Here is a 19,409-nt window from a genome sequence, read left to right as displayed (position 1 = left end):
ATAAATTTGTTAAATATGGGCAGAACAAGTCATCTGAATACATTGCCACATCGGGAATTCCTGAAAAATCTAATCTCGGCCCATTAATGTTTATTCTGTTTATTATTGATATTGGTAATTTCAAACAATTACTTTTCGACGGTAACTTTAAAATATTCCTTAAAATGCATTCCATTAAAGCTAATCAAAGATTGAAATGCATGAATTAATGTTTAGCATAAAAAATATTTTTCTATGACATATTCAAGAACAAAATCCCCACATGAATTTTAATATAAAATAGATAAGTATGCTATATCGCACAAAAGTGGTACCCGATTTAAGTGCCCCTTTTCAAGAGGATTACAGATTTCATCAGCATATATAGAACATATTCAATAAAGCCTCAAAGGTGTTAATATTTGTCTTGCGATGCGCGCATAAATTGAGGAAATTTTGTATAATCAGTTAATGCACTGGAACCTCGAGCGTGTTTCTCTGATCTGGTTGACAAATAATACAACCGACTCACTTTTAATATAAGGTACAAAAAAGTTTCTCAAATAGTTGTACATGGAGGAATAAAAATATAATTATTATTATTTACACTTCGTTGATTTTTAGACGGATATGATATAAATTAATAAATATTGTATTTGAGTGTCCTAATATATGCAATAAGAACGATCTAAGAACATCCAAAAGAGCAGTGATCTAAACCCCAGAAATGTATGACGTTTTGGTCTTAATAAATGGGAAGAACCAGTAAAACAAATTATCCATAAAAACTCAATTTAACATAGATTTTTTGTAATGATATTCATGCCTCACACTGAAAATAAACTGAGAAGGATTTTTGGACCAAGATGAGATCTTAATATCAAAGAACGAGAAACAAGACCAAAAAAAGTGACACTGGATTGTATGCAGATACTGTTTTATCAATATACACTAGAATCTAAAATGAACAAGTGAGGTTCGCTTTGCTAAGTATCTGTTCAAAGTCGAAGAAACGGGAAAATGTGTCATGTAACATTTTGTGTCCTGTATAACAAAAATATATCTACAATGTTATATAAAATACTGCTAATTGCACCGTAGGAAAATAGTATGTAACTAAACATTTAATGCATACACAAAAACAATAGACTTTAAAATACAATAAGCAATATTGATTATCACATGGTTTAAAATCTATTGTATGACTGACCATGGAATAAGTTGTTAATGACATCTAAAGCGTTTGCTATTTTACAAACCTTGGTTTTGGATAGAAATGTGATACTCACCACTTTTGTCAGTGACGGAGCCGATAAGTCCGCTCTCTTGATCCATACCCTGTCTGTATCGACCGGTGGCGTTAGGACTGTTTCGATCTTATTGCATGCGTTGACCACATCGGGCTGGACCCTAATCTCGACAAGGCTATCGTCGAAGAAATGTTTGTCTACATGCAGTTTGCGATTATCAGATAGGTGCGCTCTTGTCACCATGAACTTGCCGACTCTGACCGGCTTGTTGTCGTCGGGTCTGAGATTTGTTTTTTCCTTAGCTTCCGATGGGACCACCTCGCCATTTTCTCCTTCCTCCTCTTCGACACATTCTGACAATCGCCTTCGTTCATTAAACGGCAGAGGCGGCTCGGATGGTTTGCGTCGAGCATCATCTGCCGTTTGCATTACTTTAGTCGAAGTACTATCTGAAAGCGACGGTTCTATTGAACTGTTTTGGGTCAAAAACATGACCTACACCTTGTATTGGTTAGTTTGGCTTGTAACTACCCACCGACGATTAACATCTTCATTGGATTTGCTTAACTTTATCGACACTTTCTGAAAGCATGTTGCAAACACAAAAAAAAAACACTGTGTACAACAGCAATGATAAAATAATAATGGCGGTAATAATACTAAATTATTGCTAAATAAATTTCAGTTTGAAGTTAAAGAAGCGTCAAAATGCTTTGATTCGACTTAACTTTTTGTAAACATTATATTATAACACTCCTCTTTTTAAAAACAATAATTATTGTTAGATAAAAAGTTTGAGCTAGTCAAGTTAATAAGTCCATAATCCTATTGTATTTGGTTCTGAACAGCAAATTATCATCAAATAATCAGTCTATGATGAAATAAAATTCTACTAATGCCACCATAGTATTAAATATCAAAACAACATTAAAAAATGGAGATCATTAGAATTACAATTTTATACCATGTCCAAAATAACCTGATCTAAATAAAAATTTTGAACGTACTGGTTTTGGATTTATTAATTGTTTGATTTGTAGCATTTAGATACTGTCTACCTTTAAAAGGAAAGAACTGGTGTGGATGGAGACTAATGTTATTTCAGTAACATATTATTTTGGAAAAAATAATGAATCTACACGCGCTCACACAAACAAGTTAGTATATTTTCATCTTATTCATCAACAACCACCAGTTTCACATAAATGTGACATTGCTCAAGATAATTAAAAAAGGATTAGTAAAAAGTTTTTAATATGAAAAACTTATCTCATAGATCCTCTAAGACTATTTAATTGTAGTTCTGCTAAACCTATAATATTCACTAAATATTATTTCGAATCAAATCAATGTAAAATACAATCTATTAATGTTTTAAAAGTGGACAGTTTGACAAACCGAAATTTATTATGCATTGACTTAATAATAACTAGAAAGCGATTGCATATATAAATATATATCGTTTAATAATGGTTTTACTATATAGAATTTTGTAATCAACGAAGCGCGCTCATGTTACGGAGCAATTGCGACAACTGAACGCTTTGGACACCGAGTAGCTATAACCAAAAATTAGTAACGCTATTACCATAAACAAATTTTTAAAGAATTAAACTTTACTCTTCGTCTAAATCTAGCGTAAAATTCTAATAGAGCACACCCATGTTAAACGATTTCCGTCATTGTGATTTGTTAATAGTGACGTTCCACAAGCTTTACAAATACTACTACAGCCAGTACATACTACATACTTGCCTTGCTACGTATGAGTTTGGTATATGTCCAAAAGTAACAATAATTATTCACATATACTTGTGAAGTATTTAGTGCAAAACTCAGATAAGTCAATTCAAAATATTTATAAACACATGATTATAAAATTATAAATGATTAAAGTATACTTCGAATATATACCATCCTGTATTGAAAAACATGCATAATATTATAATTCCATAGTTAGTGTTACTTCAATTAATTTGTAAACAGTAGTGTGAAATACTGCTACCTTGTATAAGGATAGAGCAATTAAATATGTATTTTTCAGTATTAAATTTATTTTAGCATATGTACTCGATAGTTTGTTTCTTTCTTTCAGATATTACAAAACAAAATGAAATTGACAGCAGTGTGAGTGAATGATCACCATCACAGCAATACAAAATGAAATTGTTTATGTTAATTTATACAAAATCAGTCAATCAATACGAATAAAATGAGACATGAATTTTGTTACTCAAAGAAATGTGAACTCCGATACCAGTGAACATCAGCAATATTCACATTTATTTTCATAGTAATATTTGTACCTCAACCTGTTAAATAAGTTAAAAAGGACTATGACAAGATATTGACACTGAGCCCTAAAAAACAGTTTATCGTTATGTATTCTCTAGATACATCCTCTTAAAAACTGTGTTGAAAAGAAGGTGAAACTCCCAGCATAGACAATTATCTGGTGCAACCAATATTTGGAATGCATGTGCTTGAAGCATATTTCTTGGGTTGGATAAAATTGTTTACATCGAGTCTTCTCTCTTCCTACTACATATATAGGCAATTTTCGTACTAAAGTAAGTTAAAATGCTTTTAAAAGTAATTCTTATCGAATATTACTTATACATACAAACCCCAATGCAATACTAGCACACCACTATTTACAAAATATTTTTTGAATAGGTGAAGAATACATATTAATAAAAGAGTGACATTTAGCATATATATTTTATAAGTATAAGTGTAGTATATATAATATATACAAACACCTTATTTATCAATATCGCGTATAATAGAAAAAGATAAGAATTTCCCGCGTCGATCGCTAGCTACAACTCCAATCAGTCACATGTGTAAGAACTAACGTCTATATAGATAAGTATAAATTTGTCACATGTACTCATAGTGTAAGGCGATAATTTTGAAAACGACAATACCAGAAATGACGTTTCCAAATGTTTGCTAAAAGCGAAACTACCAGATAAGAATCTGCATTAAAATAAAACATTTAATGAATAAAACGAAAACTTATCAGACCTTATGTACGTTGCTACGTAGCAAAAACGAGATTATCTTTAGAAACAATTGGTCTCAATTAGCACTTATCACGGAAACCAAACAACACTCATTGGAGCATTCTGTCAGCTAAAAAACTAAATTACAAGCTGGTCTGTTTTATTGGTCATGTGATACAGTCGACAGTTTTGAATGGCGAATAAAGGGAGGGGGGAATATGCATTTCGTAACCACCACAGTAATCGAGTGATATTAAAAAACGATACAATTCTAACCAAAGCATACTTACAAGTCTGCGAAAAACACACAACAGGGGGAAGATTTGCAATCGGTCAAGTCATATTTATATTGTCTGAGCGTCGATTATGTGGCAGAATTAGTCGTAAATTCATTTATAACAACTGTAACTATCTATTTCTTTTCAGCATCTGTAAAAACAATCGTTTCGTAAAGCATTTTATTACACACATATTTTGAAATTCTTAATCGGTGTCATTTATTAACTCATATATAATTGTAAAAAAATTATGGCATGAGTCTGCAAGGTTTGTGCAAAAAGTATACTCATTTTGAAAATCCTAAAACCGGTCGTATAATCTTCACGTAACTTGCTACCCAATCTAAGGGGTTTGAGGGTTATAATGTGTTGGAGCTAGTTAAACGTTACCGACTACGATCAAAATGACTGATGGTCTGTCTATCGGACCATATTGATCGTAATCACTATATGAAAATAAGACTATCAGTAATGATCGATACAATTGTGAAAGATGACCGAGATCCTTCGAAAAGCCTTCGGCAATCACAACAACCACAAATGTATGCAAAAATTCCAAAGATTAGTTTCAGGTAACAAAATATATTCACATCACCCAGGTCGTTAAAACTATATGACTTACGTTGAAAGAGAGAAGTTTGACTGTGTATGAGACGAAGGAGAATTCAACAAGTGAAATAATCATATGAAGGGTACTATTAAAAGATTTAATAGTTACTTGACAGGCAAATATTAGTTGTACATATGTATATAGTATATATTCTTAATAAATGCACATAAGAGATTCAAAAATTATCTGTATAATTTGTGTGACTAAGCTTACAACTTTATTGTGGAGGAGAAACAGTGCTCATGAAAGTAACTAAAACTAACCGGTGTAATGTTTAGTAATGCTGACTCAATAATTATCAAAGTAAGGTCTAAGATATTATTTACAACAAAATATTTATTCCAAATATTGTGTTTTGAAATTATATTATTATTAAATGTTTTTATAGTAATAATTTTATGCAAATTATTGACATTTTAAAATATTTAAAAAGTTATAAAACATATTTTACTCTCAATAAAATATAGTTATAACTATGTAAAACAGTGTTCTACATATTTTTTTCAGATAGTTTTAATTAAAATGAAAATTACTGAATCTCTTTTTCTTAGACACTGCATGTATTTGAAATACGTCACTATTTACCTAAATAGCAAAAACAAAATTCCAAATACATATACATACCACAAAAAACATTTTATTTACATGTATACAGTGCTGTAAACCCTCTGCTATATTTGTAGAAATAGCGTATACTATCTGGTTAATTTAATATATTACAATATCAAACAAAAATTAAAATGCATTTCGGTAAAAAATATTGTACACACGTTGTAATGTCTCTTATGGCTTTCGGTACAAGTAGCCAACATTCAATAATAATAAATTAAGATATAAATATGGCTGTAAATATAGTGTATATTTAGGGTATACAATATTGTACAACAAATGTGTTACCGTATATCCTCTGCGAATTTTACAACTACAGCACTGTATATGTATTGTACAAATATATTTAAAAATATTCGTTATTCAGTTTTTTTATATAGGTGTATATTTGATATATTTGAATTTAAGTTAAATCTTGTAAATAGTAATGTAAATAACACATAAATTTGATTTTAAGATTACCTATGCTATTTATTTATATTTCCAGTCATATTCAAAACTCTTTAACACATTACAGTTCATTGAAATTAACAGTAATAGTGTTGAATTTAAGTATTTTATTACCGTTTCTTGGTAATGTATCGAATATTTCAAATCAATGAATACATAAAGATGTTTAGTTTATCATTGTGTTATGCAGGTATCTATAACCATTCATGTCGGTTTATTGCAGCTATAAACCCAAGTAAAAATCTGTAGTTACATTATTATGACATAGCAAATCCATTTGCAAATAGTAATTGCTCATTATAAACAATAGTCATAAAGTACAATTACAAATTTTAACCAAGCAATTTTGAGAAACAAGACAAAATGGCATATATAGATTTGTGAATTTTGTACTGATGTGGAAAATAGTACAGGATAATTATTTTAATTTAAACTTAAAATAAAAGTAAACAAAAAATACCCATTATAAATATGAATAAATTCATGTTTTATCAACTAATTTCGATGTGATAATTAACGTAATCTAAATATAAGTATTGTAAATTACGAAATTAGCTGAGGTGTAAATATTTATTTTTATGTAATATAAATTGCGAAAACAATGTCAAGGTCTTTCGCTGAACCTACGATAAAACATCGCTAATAAATTTCATATTGAAACACTAACCGCACGAGAAAATGGTTGACTATCAGCGCTTTTTTATTAAATTGGCCACAATCGCTCGTTTTTTGGTCAATTCAAAATTTTACACCTGACGCGCATGCGTGCGCGTCGCGCGCCTGACAAACACAGACAGCCGATTGACGTCTTTTAATCGCCACCGAACAAACACACGCGCAAAAATACGCACGTGATTTTTTCGCGCGTATTTCGTAATCAGGGCCGCGTCGGCGACACGACTGCCGAAACGCACCTGTCAAACGGACTGTCAAACGCTAACTGAAGCGAAGTCAGACAACAACGGCCGACTTCCGGCGGGCCGAATTTTTTTCAACCAACCGCCATGCGGGCATGGCCGCACAATTGTGGCCGAAAGTCTACTATGTGTTGTTATTAACGTTTAATGATCGTCATCAGCTACCTAAGCATACTGGTGTTGCCATTATCACAGCTATAAAGTTCCAAAATTTGATCGAAAAACTTGCCGCTCCTAAGAGGTTGCCTTCGCAGAAGACCATAGCGTCCCTGCGTCTGACCGGCGAAGAGGATCTCAGAAACGCGAAGAGATGGCTCGCCGTTCAAAAATCATGTTATCGACGGTTCGAATTCCATTTACCAAATCATTGCAGTAACTTTGTAAGCTTCGTTTTACGAAATTGACGCCGAACGTTGGGGGACCAAAATTAAAGAGAAAATGTCTTTACTCCGCCATCCTCTATGGGGCCCCTGAGTGGGCAGACTCAATTAAAGAGCGCTCTGAGAGGAAGGCAATAGTGAGCGATTTAGAGACAATATCAGCCAGCTAACTAGGGCCAAATGGCAAGAGCGCTGGATCTCATCAGTGGACACATCGGTTCACCAGCATAGGCAAAGAAGTGACTCTCGAGTGTCACTATTGTGGAGAAGAAGTCGACGTCAAAATAAAGCGTAATTGAAAAATAGAACCATTCTTCGTAACTTTAAACAACGAAATGTCGCCGCATAGCACAGTTTCGTTTATGCCGAGAAATGCATATGCGGTCCGAAATACTCGAAACCCTTGGTTGATGTCATGCCTAAGGTCAAGAGCCGCAAGCTGAAGTCTAGTAGCTCCCTAAAGAAATAGTAAAATCCTTTTTATTAGTGAAATTTTGGCAATTTTGTATAATAATTAATGATCAATTCATATTGGGACTGATACTTTATTTAATAAATACTGCTAATCTTCCAAGAACAAGACAAAACTATTGTTGCATTTAGGGATGACACACCTGTGATGCCTTTGCATATTGACCCATAGAAAGCAACAACGAATCTCCAGAGGAACATCGAAAAAAAATAAGAATGGCTAAACAATCGAAAGATAAAGGCGAACAAAGCAAAATCGACAAACTACCTTCACTGAATAGGAAAGATTGCTCACAAGTGTCTTTAAATTGTTATTTCTTACCACAATAAATAAGTAAAGTAGTTGGGATTACACGTGGATAGAAAGTTTACATGGCGAAGAATATCTTCACAAAAAACAGTTATGAATCAAACTTCGTTAGATGTACTGAATGATGAATAGTAAATCAAATATGTCACGGGAAGATACAATGTTGTAATATCAAACATATGGTAGTATTGCACGCGGTTCTCGAAATGTAAACAGTTAAAAACGAAATTGTAAATAGTTACATAGCATATAGCGAGAGATCGAAATCACATCCAAACAGGCAACTACTAAATAGCAAATCTGACGATTAGGGTTCTCAATCGAATTATTCGCCCAATTTTTAATTATATGAATATTCGAATAAGTGTTCGAAATTCGTAAAATATTCGTTTTAACTATCTCGAAAGAAACTTTACTTAAGCAGCACATGTAGTCGTTTTTTTCTCAATATACCCCAGTGACTTTGTGACTAGATTAAATATGACTTCGTAGAATTAGCGAAAATGCACTTTCGGTAAAACCTACTATGGAAATGGTTCATTCTTTATCAGTATTGATCTTGAAACACGTGCATCGTGTTTTCCCAAATTTCGTTAATGTATAAGTACACGATTATTTTACTTATTTTTTCATTTTGAGATGCAAGGACGTCATTTGAGGAGTGCATTTATCTACCCTAAAATTTGCAATACTAAAAATTCGTATTTGAGTTAAAATTAACTCACTGCGTTTCACTTCTTTATGATAATACAATAATTTACTTTAAAAAATTTAAATCATATAATTATTGGTCAAAAATCGAACGTTCAATTAAAACAAATTTTATTGGAAAAAAAATGTCTGAGGCGCATTTTTTTAATGCAGCAGCACTAAGGACATAGAACATAAGAAATAAAAATAACACGAGGAGGGATTGTAATTTTATATATAAATAAAGCCATACTCCACCCTGGAAAAAAGCTGAAATGACGTCTCTAATCAAAAAGTAAGAATGACTGCGTTGAAGTAAATTCGATTGATGACGTTATTAGTGGCTCTGATATTTCGATTATATCTTGATCTTTTTCTTAACTAAATCTTTCAATAGGTACTAAAATGTTTGTATAAATGTTTTTAAAAATAAAAATCATTGCAGCATATAATAAAGACTGTTCCATCTGGTTTTACAGTCTAATATAAGTGAAAGTTCTTTTCCATGCTCGTTTCTTATATATTTTTGTAGAATAGAATCATTTTTAGTTGGTGATTTTTTAAATATTGCTACGAATTTTCTGACTCTATTTGCTTGATGCGGGGATTTTCAGATAAAACTATATTTTCAGATTCATAATAAACCATTGTAAATCCTTCTTCATCTTCGTATTCATCAGTAAATTGATATTGATAATTTTTTTCATAGCATGATTTCAAAGATTCACAGATGACACGTGCAACTCGGTGAAGTTTGCACACGAAATATAACGATTTGGTTAATAATAATTCGATTGTGCTTGATAAATCAATAAATCCCGAAAATTTCGGGATTATGTTTTATAATCCCAGGACTCATCGGGTATTGAAAATCAGACTACATTTTTTTATAATATTATAAACAGTAATATATTAAAATAGTAATGAAAAATAACAAGTTTTTAAGAATACTTGTTATTAATTTTATTATATAATAGATTGAAAATAAAAGATAAATACAAAAAAATATTAATATTGAACCTATTTTCCATCGAGGACTATTTTAATTTTGTTTAATTAAGCAAGAAGTAAAACGTTTTAATACATCATCAGGGCAAATTATTTTACAGGATAAAAAAAAATATATAGATTGTGCAAAAATTCAAAACAACGCACGCCGCATGATCCATTCATTGTCATATAATCAAGTTAAAAAGTTCATCTAACTCTGAACTTTATAAAAACAATTTCAACTAAAATACTCGTTTAGTTACATTTTCTTTCAAAATTTATCAAACATCTATGTATATCGGAATAAAAGCATCCATATCAACACGTAACTGTTTAAATGTTGTTATTTAAGAGAAATCCTAATGGAGTTGGCAATGTTTTTGTAGTCAGGTTCTGACAATGGATCATGCAATGAATGGCGTTTACTTTTAGATCTCGCTCTTTTATACAAACTGAAAATACTGATTTTCTCCCTAACATAACAGACGCTTCATCTGTATAGTGCCTATAAATATAATCCCACGAAAGATTTCCTCACATCACTGATTTCTATTGTTTGTCTCTCTTAAGCAACATCTTCATGTGAGCGCTTTTCCGACGAAGACTAGCAGCAAAAATATTATTCGATATGTATATTATTGACTGATTTACTACTATGTAAACATGCATAATTAAGTCTATATCAGTTGTTCTTAAATATCATAAAGAATTTTTGTTTTACCTCAGATTTTTTATTCATAAAAGGGTTAAATATAACAAAATTAAGAAGTAGGCAAATATAGGTTAAGAAAAATGAGAAGCCCTTGTCTCGATTGAGAAGTATAGTTAAAATAATAAAAAAGGCTTTTTATAAGACAGTTTTGAATACCTCAAGAATTGATAGAAAAAACAGAGGCTACGTTTTAAGGGCAATTCAAAATCAGTAAAATATTATCTATTAGTTTACAAAGGTATGTTTTGAAAAGTGGTATTAATGTTTCAATATTGTGATCAGCAAGCTAAATTTTTAATTTTAAAATTATGTGTAAAACACAATAAAAATTTACTAACCTTTATATCGAGAGTTATAAATATATTTATTTTTATATCAACATGTAAAAAAGTATATATGTAACCGAAAATATCGTTTAGGTGGATCAATTTCATGAGAATAATATAATTTGGATTTTGCTATTTATTTATTTAAATACATGTGAATGGTATAACAGCTGTACGTCAATACCATATGCACAGAAAAAATAAAACAATACCTAGCTACAAAATAGAACAATTAGATCAATTACGTAATTATTAGATACTTGGATGAGAATAAATCAATACTATCCGATAAATGGTTCAACAATAGCTATGTTTATTGGGGTGTTGTTCAATACTTCGTTATTCCATATGATACATCAAACAATACTTGCGCTGACAATTAAGTGGCACACAAAAATAAAGTTCTTCCCGAATTTCCGGAATGTGAATATTCCCTACCAGAAACTTTAATAAGAGTTTTCACTAGTACACTCGTCGACGCGACTCGAGAGAATCATATTCCAGCATACCCAGTAGAAATTTTGATGGAAATATAAATGAGCTCTTTTATTAAAAGTATATGCATTATTTGACAACCAGACCAGAAAGGTACACAGTGCCCTCAAGCTCCTCAATTGCGCGTATTGCAAGACAAATCATAACGTTTTTAAGGATTTCAAGTCTTACATAATAGATAACCTAACTGGCATTACTTACGTTTTCATAATAGTAATACGAATTAAATCTTTATTTCATAAATGCTTATCTTTTCAAATGTACTAATAATTAGTATTTTACTTTTATTTTTTATCATATTGTAGCAAATTATAAAATTGTAAACATAAAAATTGTTTTAAACCAATAACGCGTATTTATTATATATAATAGTATGCTTATAATATTCATTAAAATAAGTGCAAATATTTATTTATTATATATCTTTATGTTAAAATTATTTCTTTATTAAATCAAACATAAAGCATTTTATTATTCGACTTAATATTTAAAAAAATAATGAACGGTCGTACAGAACAAGTTTCAAGTAAAATCTATCACTTCCACAGTCACGTAAATACGTTGTTTTGTAATAAACAACCGATTCGACAATGAAATTAAAAGTAAAAAAATGTTAGCTGCTAACTGCTAACGTTAAAAATTCTTTGGTGAGATATAAATGCGAGAAAATTCAATATGAAAATTATACTCCAATTAACTTATAAATGGGTCAAAATAATTAAAAGCCTCATTAGTTTGTAACCGGGTCGCGCTGCATTCATATCACGGTTGCTGGAATGCATCAAGATATGATAAATTATTGTTTTTCAAATAAATTTTCTCTCAGAACCTTTTTATATTCTGTAGAACACAAAAGTAAATAAGCAAAATATTTTTTTTTTAAATAGATTGCGTAAAGATTCAATTAATAGGATTGTTTTTAAATATAAATATTTTAAAAATATTCTAACATGCTAACATATGTTTTTTAGGAAAAGAATAGTTGTAGTGATTTACCGTCTTCTACACCAGATTAACTGATATGATACACATAATGCGGATATGTTAAGTACAGTGCTGTCAGCCTAATAAGGGTAAATCTAAGATAATCTACTGCTAGATATGACTGATACTAATGATTTTATACCATTGCTAAGGAAACAACAGGTTAGAAATTATGAATGTACATATTATAATGTATAGTTAAGTAAAATTTTCGAAAACATGTTGTAAAGTAATAATGAATAATATTTTTATCACTCCGACATTTTATGTATTGATATACAAAAATGTACATATGTACGTATATTATTTTATGTGTTCGCTCTTCGCGATTTTTTTGTAACCTATCTCATAATTTGTATAGAGTTCTAAGTCTCGATTTACACAGAAATTTATTTTTTGTACCCTATCTTCCATTTTGTATGTGTTCTATGCCTTGATTTATGCGAATTCGATCAACGCGAAATTTCGCGATAACAACTTAATGTATCTATGTATTATAAATTCATCTAGTTTAGAAACATAGACCGATATTTTAGTTTTAACGTGAGGTAATATGTTTTTCCTGTTTTAATTTTGTATTTAACCTTAAGAATCCATTATTTATTAATCCCCAATTAATTTCTTTTGTAATATTTGACAACGCAATGTTAAATTATAAACTGAATTTTAAATATGAACTGTAAAAAAACACACTTTTGATTATTTTTATCTATTGAAGATATGATTCTTCTAACACGTTAACAGCTTTAATATAATAAATTGATGTAGCATGGCAAACATTTATTTTTTTATGTAAAGAAGATAATTGGATTATTCTAGTTAAACCGTGTGAAATAATATTTCCTAATATGAGTATATTTTTCAGATTCTACATTTAATGATTCTATAATAACGCAAACTTAACTAACGCTCTCAAAATTTTTAATAACTAACCATGGATAAGTTTTTAAGAAAAAATTGTGCTGTTTTTCTGACCATAACAATAACTGATTTTTATTGTAGTATCAATATTTCAATTTATTTATTTCGATGCTAGTGTAATGTTTACATTGTTATAAGATATAATAGGTATGTCTCAATTCATTGTACCAGTGTTCACCGGAATTACATCATCACTAGTTTTTTTCCTCTTCGAATCAATATCACTACAAAAGAAACTCGTAATATTGATCTGGTCACGATTCTTAAAATTAATTTTACGGTTTAAAATCACGTATACATGAATACGTGATTTAAATTTTTATTTAAAAATTATAAAATATGAAATAAGTGTATGATTAAATTAAATTATTAAATCAGAAAAAAAATCAATAAAATGTTGAATTTAAAGCACAGTACAGTAAAACCTCGATATAACGGATTATTACGGTGAGGGGGTATGTGTATAAATTCGAAAGTCCGTCATATAAAGTGATTGAAAATATTGGGATTATTTAACAACGATGAGCTAGGTATGAAATCCTTATTTCACAGAAAAATTTTCTATCAAATTTAAATAAATAAACAAACATTTTTTTAGAAAATACACTATAAAGTTAAAGGCATTATGACTCGAATTCGAAGACGAGAGATATGGCGTGATTATCATGCGTAGAAAATTGTTTACAAGCGGTGACACTTGAATTTAAACATTAACAAGATTTTAAACAAGACCGGATTTTGCTAAGTCTAAGAATCTGAATATAAAATCTAGCAATCTAATCAAGTAAAACTGAAATAAAAATACGTCCGTTTTGATTTGAAGAATATGCCAAGCTAAAAGATGAAGTAAATTTGCATCTTCGAAAAAATATCGACTAGTTTTCTGGTATCGTTATTCCCACAACTATGATGCTTATGATTTTTTTACTGGAAAGGACTGCGAGTGCAATTTACATTGAATGGCTAAAAGCTAGCTTCGCTTACGCAACGAAGGCCCTCCTACTATGTATTTGATTATGAATATACTAATAACTTGTTTTCAAAGTTGTAAACGTCGAAAATAATTTCAAAACATTCGTATATACTTAATTTTTAACAAAAATTACATGACTTTTCTGATTTAATGTAATTTTTAGTTTCCGGAAACAATTGATTTTTACCAACAGGTTTCTGGAAAGCTGTGAAAATCTTACGGTGACACCATTGGTTAAGTATAATAAATTATTTAGAAACATCTCTTGTAGTAAATTTTATATTAATTATTTAATAATTTTATAAAGAAATTATTTATTGTGATTTTGCTACTGAAGTGACCTCATGGGCGTTAACAATAATTGTGTTGATTTATTTGGATATGGCCAACAATTTTGTTATGTCCAAACGACCGAGACTTCACTAGTCCGACTCGTCCTCTTAGTCGTCGCTCGCCAGTCATTGTGATTGGTCATGCAGTTGCGATTTTACTATATGTTACTTATGTGAGCCATGGAGAGGTTATAGTTTAAAATAAAACGTTTTAAACTGACGACGTCTGACGTTTCGCTGTTCCTTCGAGACCCTGTTAAGACAGTTTTCCCGAGGGTCAAGGTCACCTGAACTTTAAGAAGACTCAACTTTTTCTAGTACGGAAAAGTTACAACAATAGCATTTGTCAACAATGCTATCGCCGCCCCAAAGTACAATAAAGTATGAAACTTTTTCTATCTGATATATACTATCTACTAGCGATATTTACTTTTTACATTACATACTCAGCTGCAAATTTTAAGGTCAATGCAAATTATATACATAGTAAAGATTCAGTAAAAAGCTTTCCAAATACACATATTTTGTATTATTTTTATTGTAGTAGTATTCTACCGGCATCAAAGCCCTTGATAATGAAATTGTGTAACGTTTCATGACAGTGAAAGGCAATCGGTTATCGAAAGAGTCGTGGAAATCCGAAATCGACTGCATTTTCTTAAAAATGTTAAAGTCATCCGCATATAATAATAAATTTGAGTGATTCATTGGCGTATCTTTGTCAATATTAAATAATAGGTAGAAGCAGAAATGGAGATTGACGAAAACCAGCAATGATAAAAATATACTTATATAATATAATTTCAAGTGCTGAAAGCAACGCTACATGTCTATAATTATCAATGCACGACTTGTCAATCTATTTATGAATAGGGGTGGCGTTAGAGCACTTCCATTATTTTGTGTAACAAGAGGATCTCAAAATTAAATTAAAAATAAAGCGAAGAGGGTTTATTTTCCCCCTTTCAGACTGCAGTCTAGGATGAAATCTGGTCCAAAAACAAACAAACCGAAGTAGATGACTATAAACGCTATATGACGGAGACATTTCAGAAGGCATCCCCAAAGGAATGTCGATACAATATACATATCACATGCAAATTAAAAAGATTCCGAATGGCTATTGTTTATATGTTTTTTTATATTATATTGAATATCATAGCAATAAATTTAAAAGTCGTAAAGATCTTAAAGTATTAAGCTTATCTTAAATTATACAAATATATAATATATAACAATAAGTAAACACACCGTCTTTCAGATCTCATTCATTGCTCGCAGCCTTTTTTAACATCAATCCCGCGCGGTTTTAGTCATAATTCAATGCCTTAATATGAGAATGATTATTGTCATCCTTTATGCATCACCGACTATTGCGCAGCACTATATTCTGACATTGAAATTACGTCGACTATAATTAGTATGTACATACAACAGATATGGAAAACAGTAATAAATGCATAATATAAATAATATTTAAAAATTTTACAACTTTTATCAAGTAGAGAAAAATAAAACTATCTTGAATAGCCTTTCTATTTTATGGTTTTGTCAATAACGCTATTCAATAATACTATTTTTAAATATTGAAGAGAGAAAATATTAGTTAAATACACAATTAAGCAGTTTTTTTATAAACGCAGGTAATTAGTTTTATCTCGAAATGTTATTTAAGAAAAACTACTGAGACTGAGAAGGCTACCGACCTCTGGTTGTATGTGAGTTGAACTGTTTATATTTACATAATGTATAATAAAGAATACGAGATTATACGCTGGTGCACCTGATTTACCTTATATATGTATGTATATATGTACATCCGTCTCTAGTGAAGCTCATGATTAGAGAAGTTTTCAAAACCTAATATGTACGAACTAGCTCAATTTTAATTAATCATCACGATATTCATCCATGAGAATAGGAACCAAAACCTAAATCTATGATGATCGATTAGGATTATAATTATGTAATAATCTCCCAGACGCGGTAGAAAAAAATTAAAAACCCTTATGCCTGCACTACACTCTCTGGAAGCTGGCCAAGGTTGGCTAAGGACGGAGAATATAATGGGTTAATTCAGTCAAGCTCGGTTCAGTCCGTTCTAAAATCTCTCGGAAGTTGTCCGAGGTACCGAAAACGGGAGGTAAAGTGGAGGAAATTCAGTCGACTTGGCCAGCTTCGAGCGCTTCCGAACATTGTCGGCAAACGGACCGAAGTCAAAGGAACCGAAGTCGCAGCTGCCCTTTCGAGCGCGAGCGGTGAGATACTTCCCCTTTCGCTCTCTAGCGTGTTAAGTGACCAGAGTGAGAGAGATAATGATATGGTTTTTCGCAAACTGAGATAGAACGAGTAACTCGGTTCAATTTCAAATGGGCAACACGTATGTCGAGCGCTGCATCGTGATCACGTGGTAAATTTATAATACCACATGCTTATCAGGGACTTCAACAGACTCATACTGACATCTTTGAATATTTTAGGGCACCAAAAGGGATTAATTATTTTTTTGATAGTATATTCTTCTAACAGATATCATTAATTTATTTTTTTCATATAAAATGAAATAATTAGTGGTACTTGATTTTGTTAAGAAAAATCGTGTCGAATATCCTTATGTATTTTCCTAGATCGGTTTATATAAATGTCACACCATAACGAATTCTTATTTAGAATCGGTGGCGACAAATTCTAGGATAGTCACAGATGTGGTGTTCGTATTCTGAAGTATCATTTTTATGCCTTATGGCATTTTTCAAAAGCCGACAAAGATTATGTGTAAATTGAATATTTACGACCGAAAAGTTTTCACTGATATTGTATTGGTGAGTGCCCACACAAACTTTTATAATTATCAGTAGTGAATTTTAATAATATGACAATTTAAAAATTGCGATTATTTGGCACATTTTTCAATATGCAAGCAGCCGCCGTGCGGACGTCATTCACGGCCGCCGTCTGAAATTTGTGGCACTGTGAAAAACCTATTGTTTGGAAAAGACGCACGCTAGACATTATGTGCGCAGAATATAATGATATTCTACCGATCGCCTAAATGGCCATTTGTCTAGTTTTTCTTTATGCGTGGACACATTTCGGAGGTCTGAGAAATAGTGCAATTGACTTGTTAACATCCATATTTGTGATTCATCAGAGTTGTCTTAACCAGCATTATAAAATTTGTGACACCTGAGTTGCCAGGGAGACGACATGGAATGAGCCAGTAGACGGCATCGACAAGAGTGACATCAGCGGATCGTCCAGAAAGCATCACGAGAACACATCACGACGAATCCCACTTGCTACACAGACATCATAGCCGACAATAATACAACACGACATGCTAGCGAAGACTCTTCGACTTGCTATTTCAACTCCACTGCCTGATAGCGGCATTTCAATTTCTCTATATATATTATCATTTATATATGTTTATAAAATTAATTGTCCGGCTTTTCCGGTGTATATTTGGGTAAGTCACACCCATTCGGACTTAAGACCCGAAAAAATAAATAACACTACATCAACATATTTGCCACAAATATATGATAAATCAATTTATACGTAAAAGTATAATTGTTACTCGACACACCAGCAGAGACTCTGATTTTCAATACTATAATACAATACTATTTTGTTACTGCAGTAAATTGTATCTATTAAATAAACTATTTTCATCTTTTCCGGCGTCTACTTGGCTACAGTTACACCCTTTGACATTTCGCTTTTAGTTATACAGTAACTGAATTCCATTTTATTTTTCTCGAATAAGCTTGATAAATCAACCCGGCAAAGTAATCAATTACAGGCAATTCAATTTTCCAGTTTTGACACGTTGTGTACAGAGTGTTGTTTACCACTACGGCCGCAATCTTGACAAAATTTGACATTAACGAGCGGTTTGTATTTATCGATTCGTTATAATCAGAAAGTCGAATTTTCAAACAACGCTTGAAAAATATTATATTTATGTTTTTCATAATAAGTAATATAAATCCCATTTTAAATATAGTGTATGGAATCAAGGATACGATGTTATTCAATTACCGTTCCCCTACCGCCATTGACAGCACAAGAGAAGCTGTCCATTATTCAGAAATTTGATATCACAAACATGTCTCAAATACCAATACTTAAGTCTTAAAGAATATGAAGTCAGTCTAAATATATCAAATAAAATCATCAGATTATATATGTATCAGGTGCTTGTTTTCCAGATCACGGTAATTACATTTTCAAATTTTCTTGGTTTAAGCGTTCTTTGCCACTCGCTCAAATTTAACTACTATAGTAAGTAGTTTTTTCCAAGCAAACTATTCTTCGCCCACAACATATATTTTTGATAAATATTAACATTTTTATTTATAAATGTAATAATTCATATTAAACCTTTTAAAAATGAAATTATACAAATGGATATTTTTTTAATAAATTCATTTTATTGTACTCACCTGTACATAATCAAAATTTATTAAGCTGCAAGTAATTTCATATATATATATATATATTCATGTAATATTTATTACAATTTGCCGAAGCAACAGTGGCTACAGTGTCTACGAAATTTAATCGATTTGATAGATCCGCCAGCAAATTATTAGCAGAAAATTATAGAAGACTATAGAAAATATATTTATTATAAAGACTTCTTTAATTGGATTCATCATTGGCGAATATGGTGGTAGAAAATGAAGAGTATGATTTGTGTGTTCTACAAGCTTATGCAT

The 19,409-nt window shown here is 31.0% G+C and overlaps 1 protein-coding gene and 1 long non-coding RNA gene across 9 annotated transcripts in view; one reads left to right on the top strand and one right to left on the bottom strand.

Moving 5' to 3' along the window:
• The window catches only part of LOC148234236 (5'-AMP-activated protein kinase subunit gamma-1-like), a 175,614-nt gene that overhangs the window by 99,772 nt on the left and 56,433 nt on the right, over window positions 1-19,409 (bottom strand). The window contains exons 1-3 of one of the 8 annotated variants that reach the window (XM_088188127.1): window positions 7,099-7,277; window positions 4,528-4,666; window positions 1,269-1,678 (exon numbers count right to left, since the gene is read on the bottom strand). The exons of 2 other annotated variants lie outside the window; for them this stretch is intronic. In XM_088188127.1, coding sequence (XP_088044253.1) covers window positions 1,269-1,658 — 390 coding nt within the window. In that variant the 5' untranslated portion in view covers window positions 1,659-1,678; window positions 4,528-4,666; window positions 7,099-7,277. Of the gene's footprint in view, window positions 1-1,268; window positions 1,845-4,527; window positions 4,667-6,851; window positions 7,278-19,409 lie in introns of those variants that run through there. 5 more of the 8 variants (XM_088188123.1, XM_088188122.1, XM_088188125.1 and 2 more) reach the window with 5 other exon arrangements.
• LOC148234237 (uncharacterized) lies at window positions 14,806-16,303 on the top strand. Its single transcript, XR_015810093.1, has 2 exons — window positions 14,806-15,066; window positions 15,230-16,303. It is a non-coding gene; the product is annotated as an uncharacterized LOC148234237 (long non-coding RNA).

This window comes from Plectrocnemia conspersa, unplaced genomic scaffold, assembly GCF_051122295.1.
Source record: "Plectrocnemia conspersa isolate PC_06_02 unplaced genomic scaffold, ASM5112229v1 ptg000006l, whole genome shotgun sequence".
Classification (NCBI taxonomy): Eukaryota; Metazoa; Arthropoda; class Insecta; order Trichoptera; family Polycentropodidae; genus Plectrocnemia; species Plectrocnemia conspersa.
This window is presented reverse-complemented; position numbering and strand designations above follow the sequence as displayed.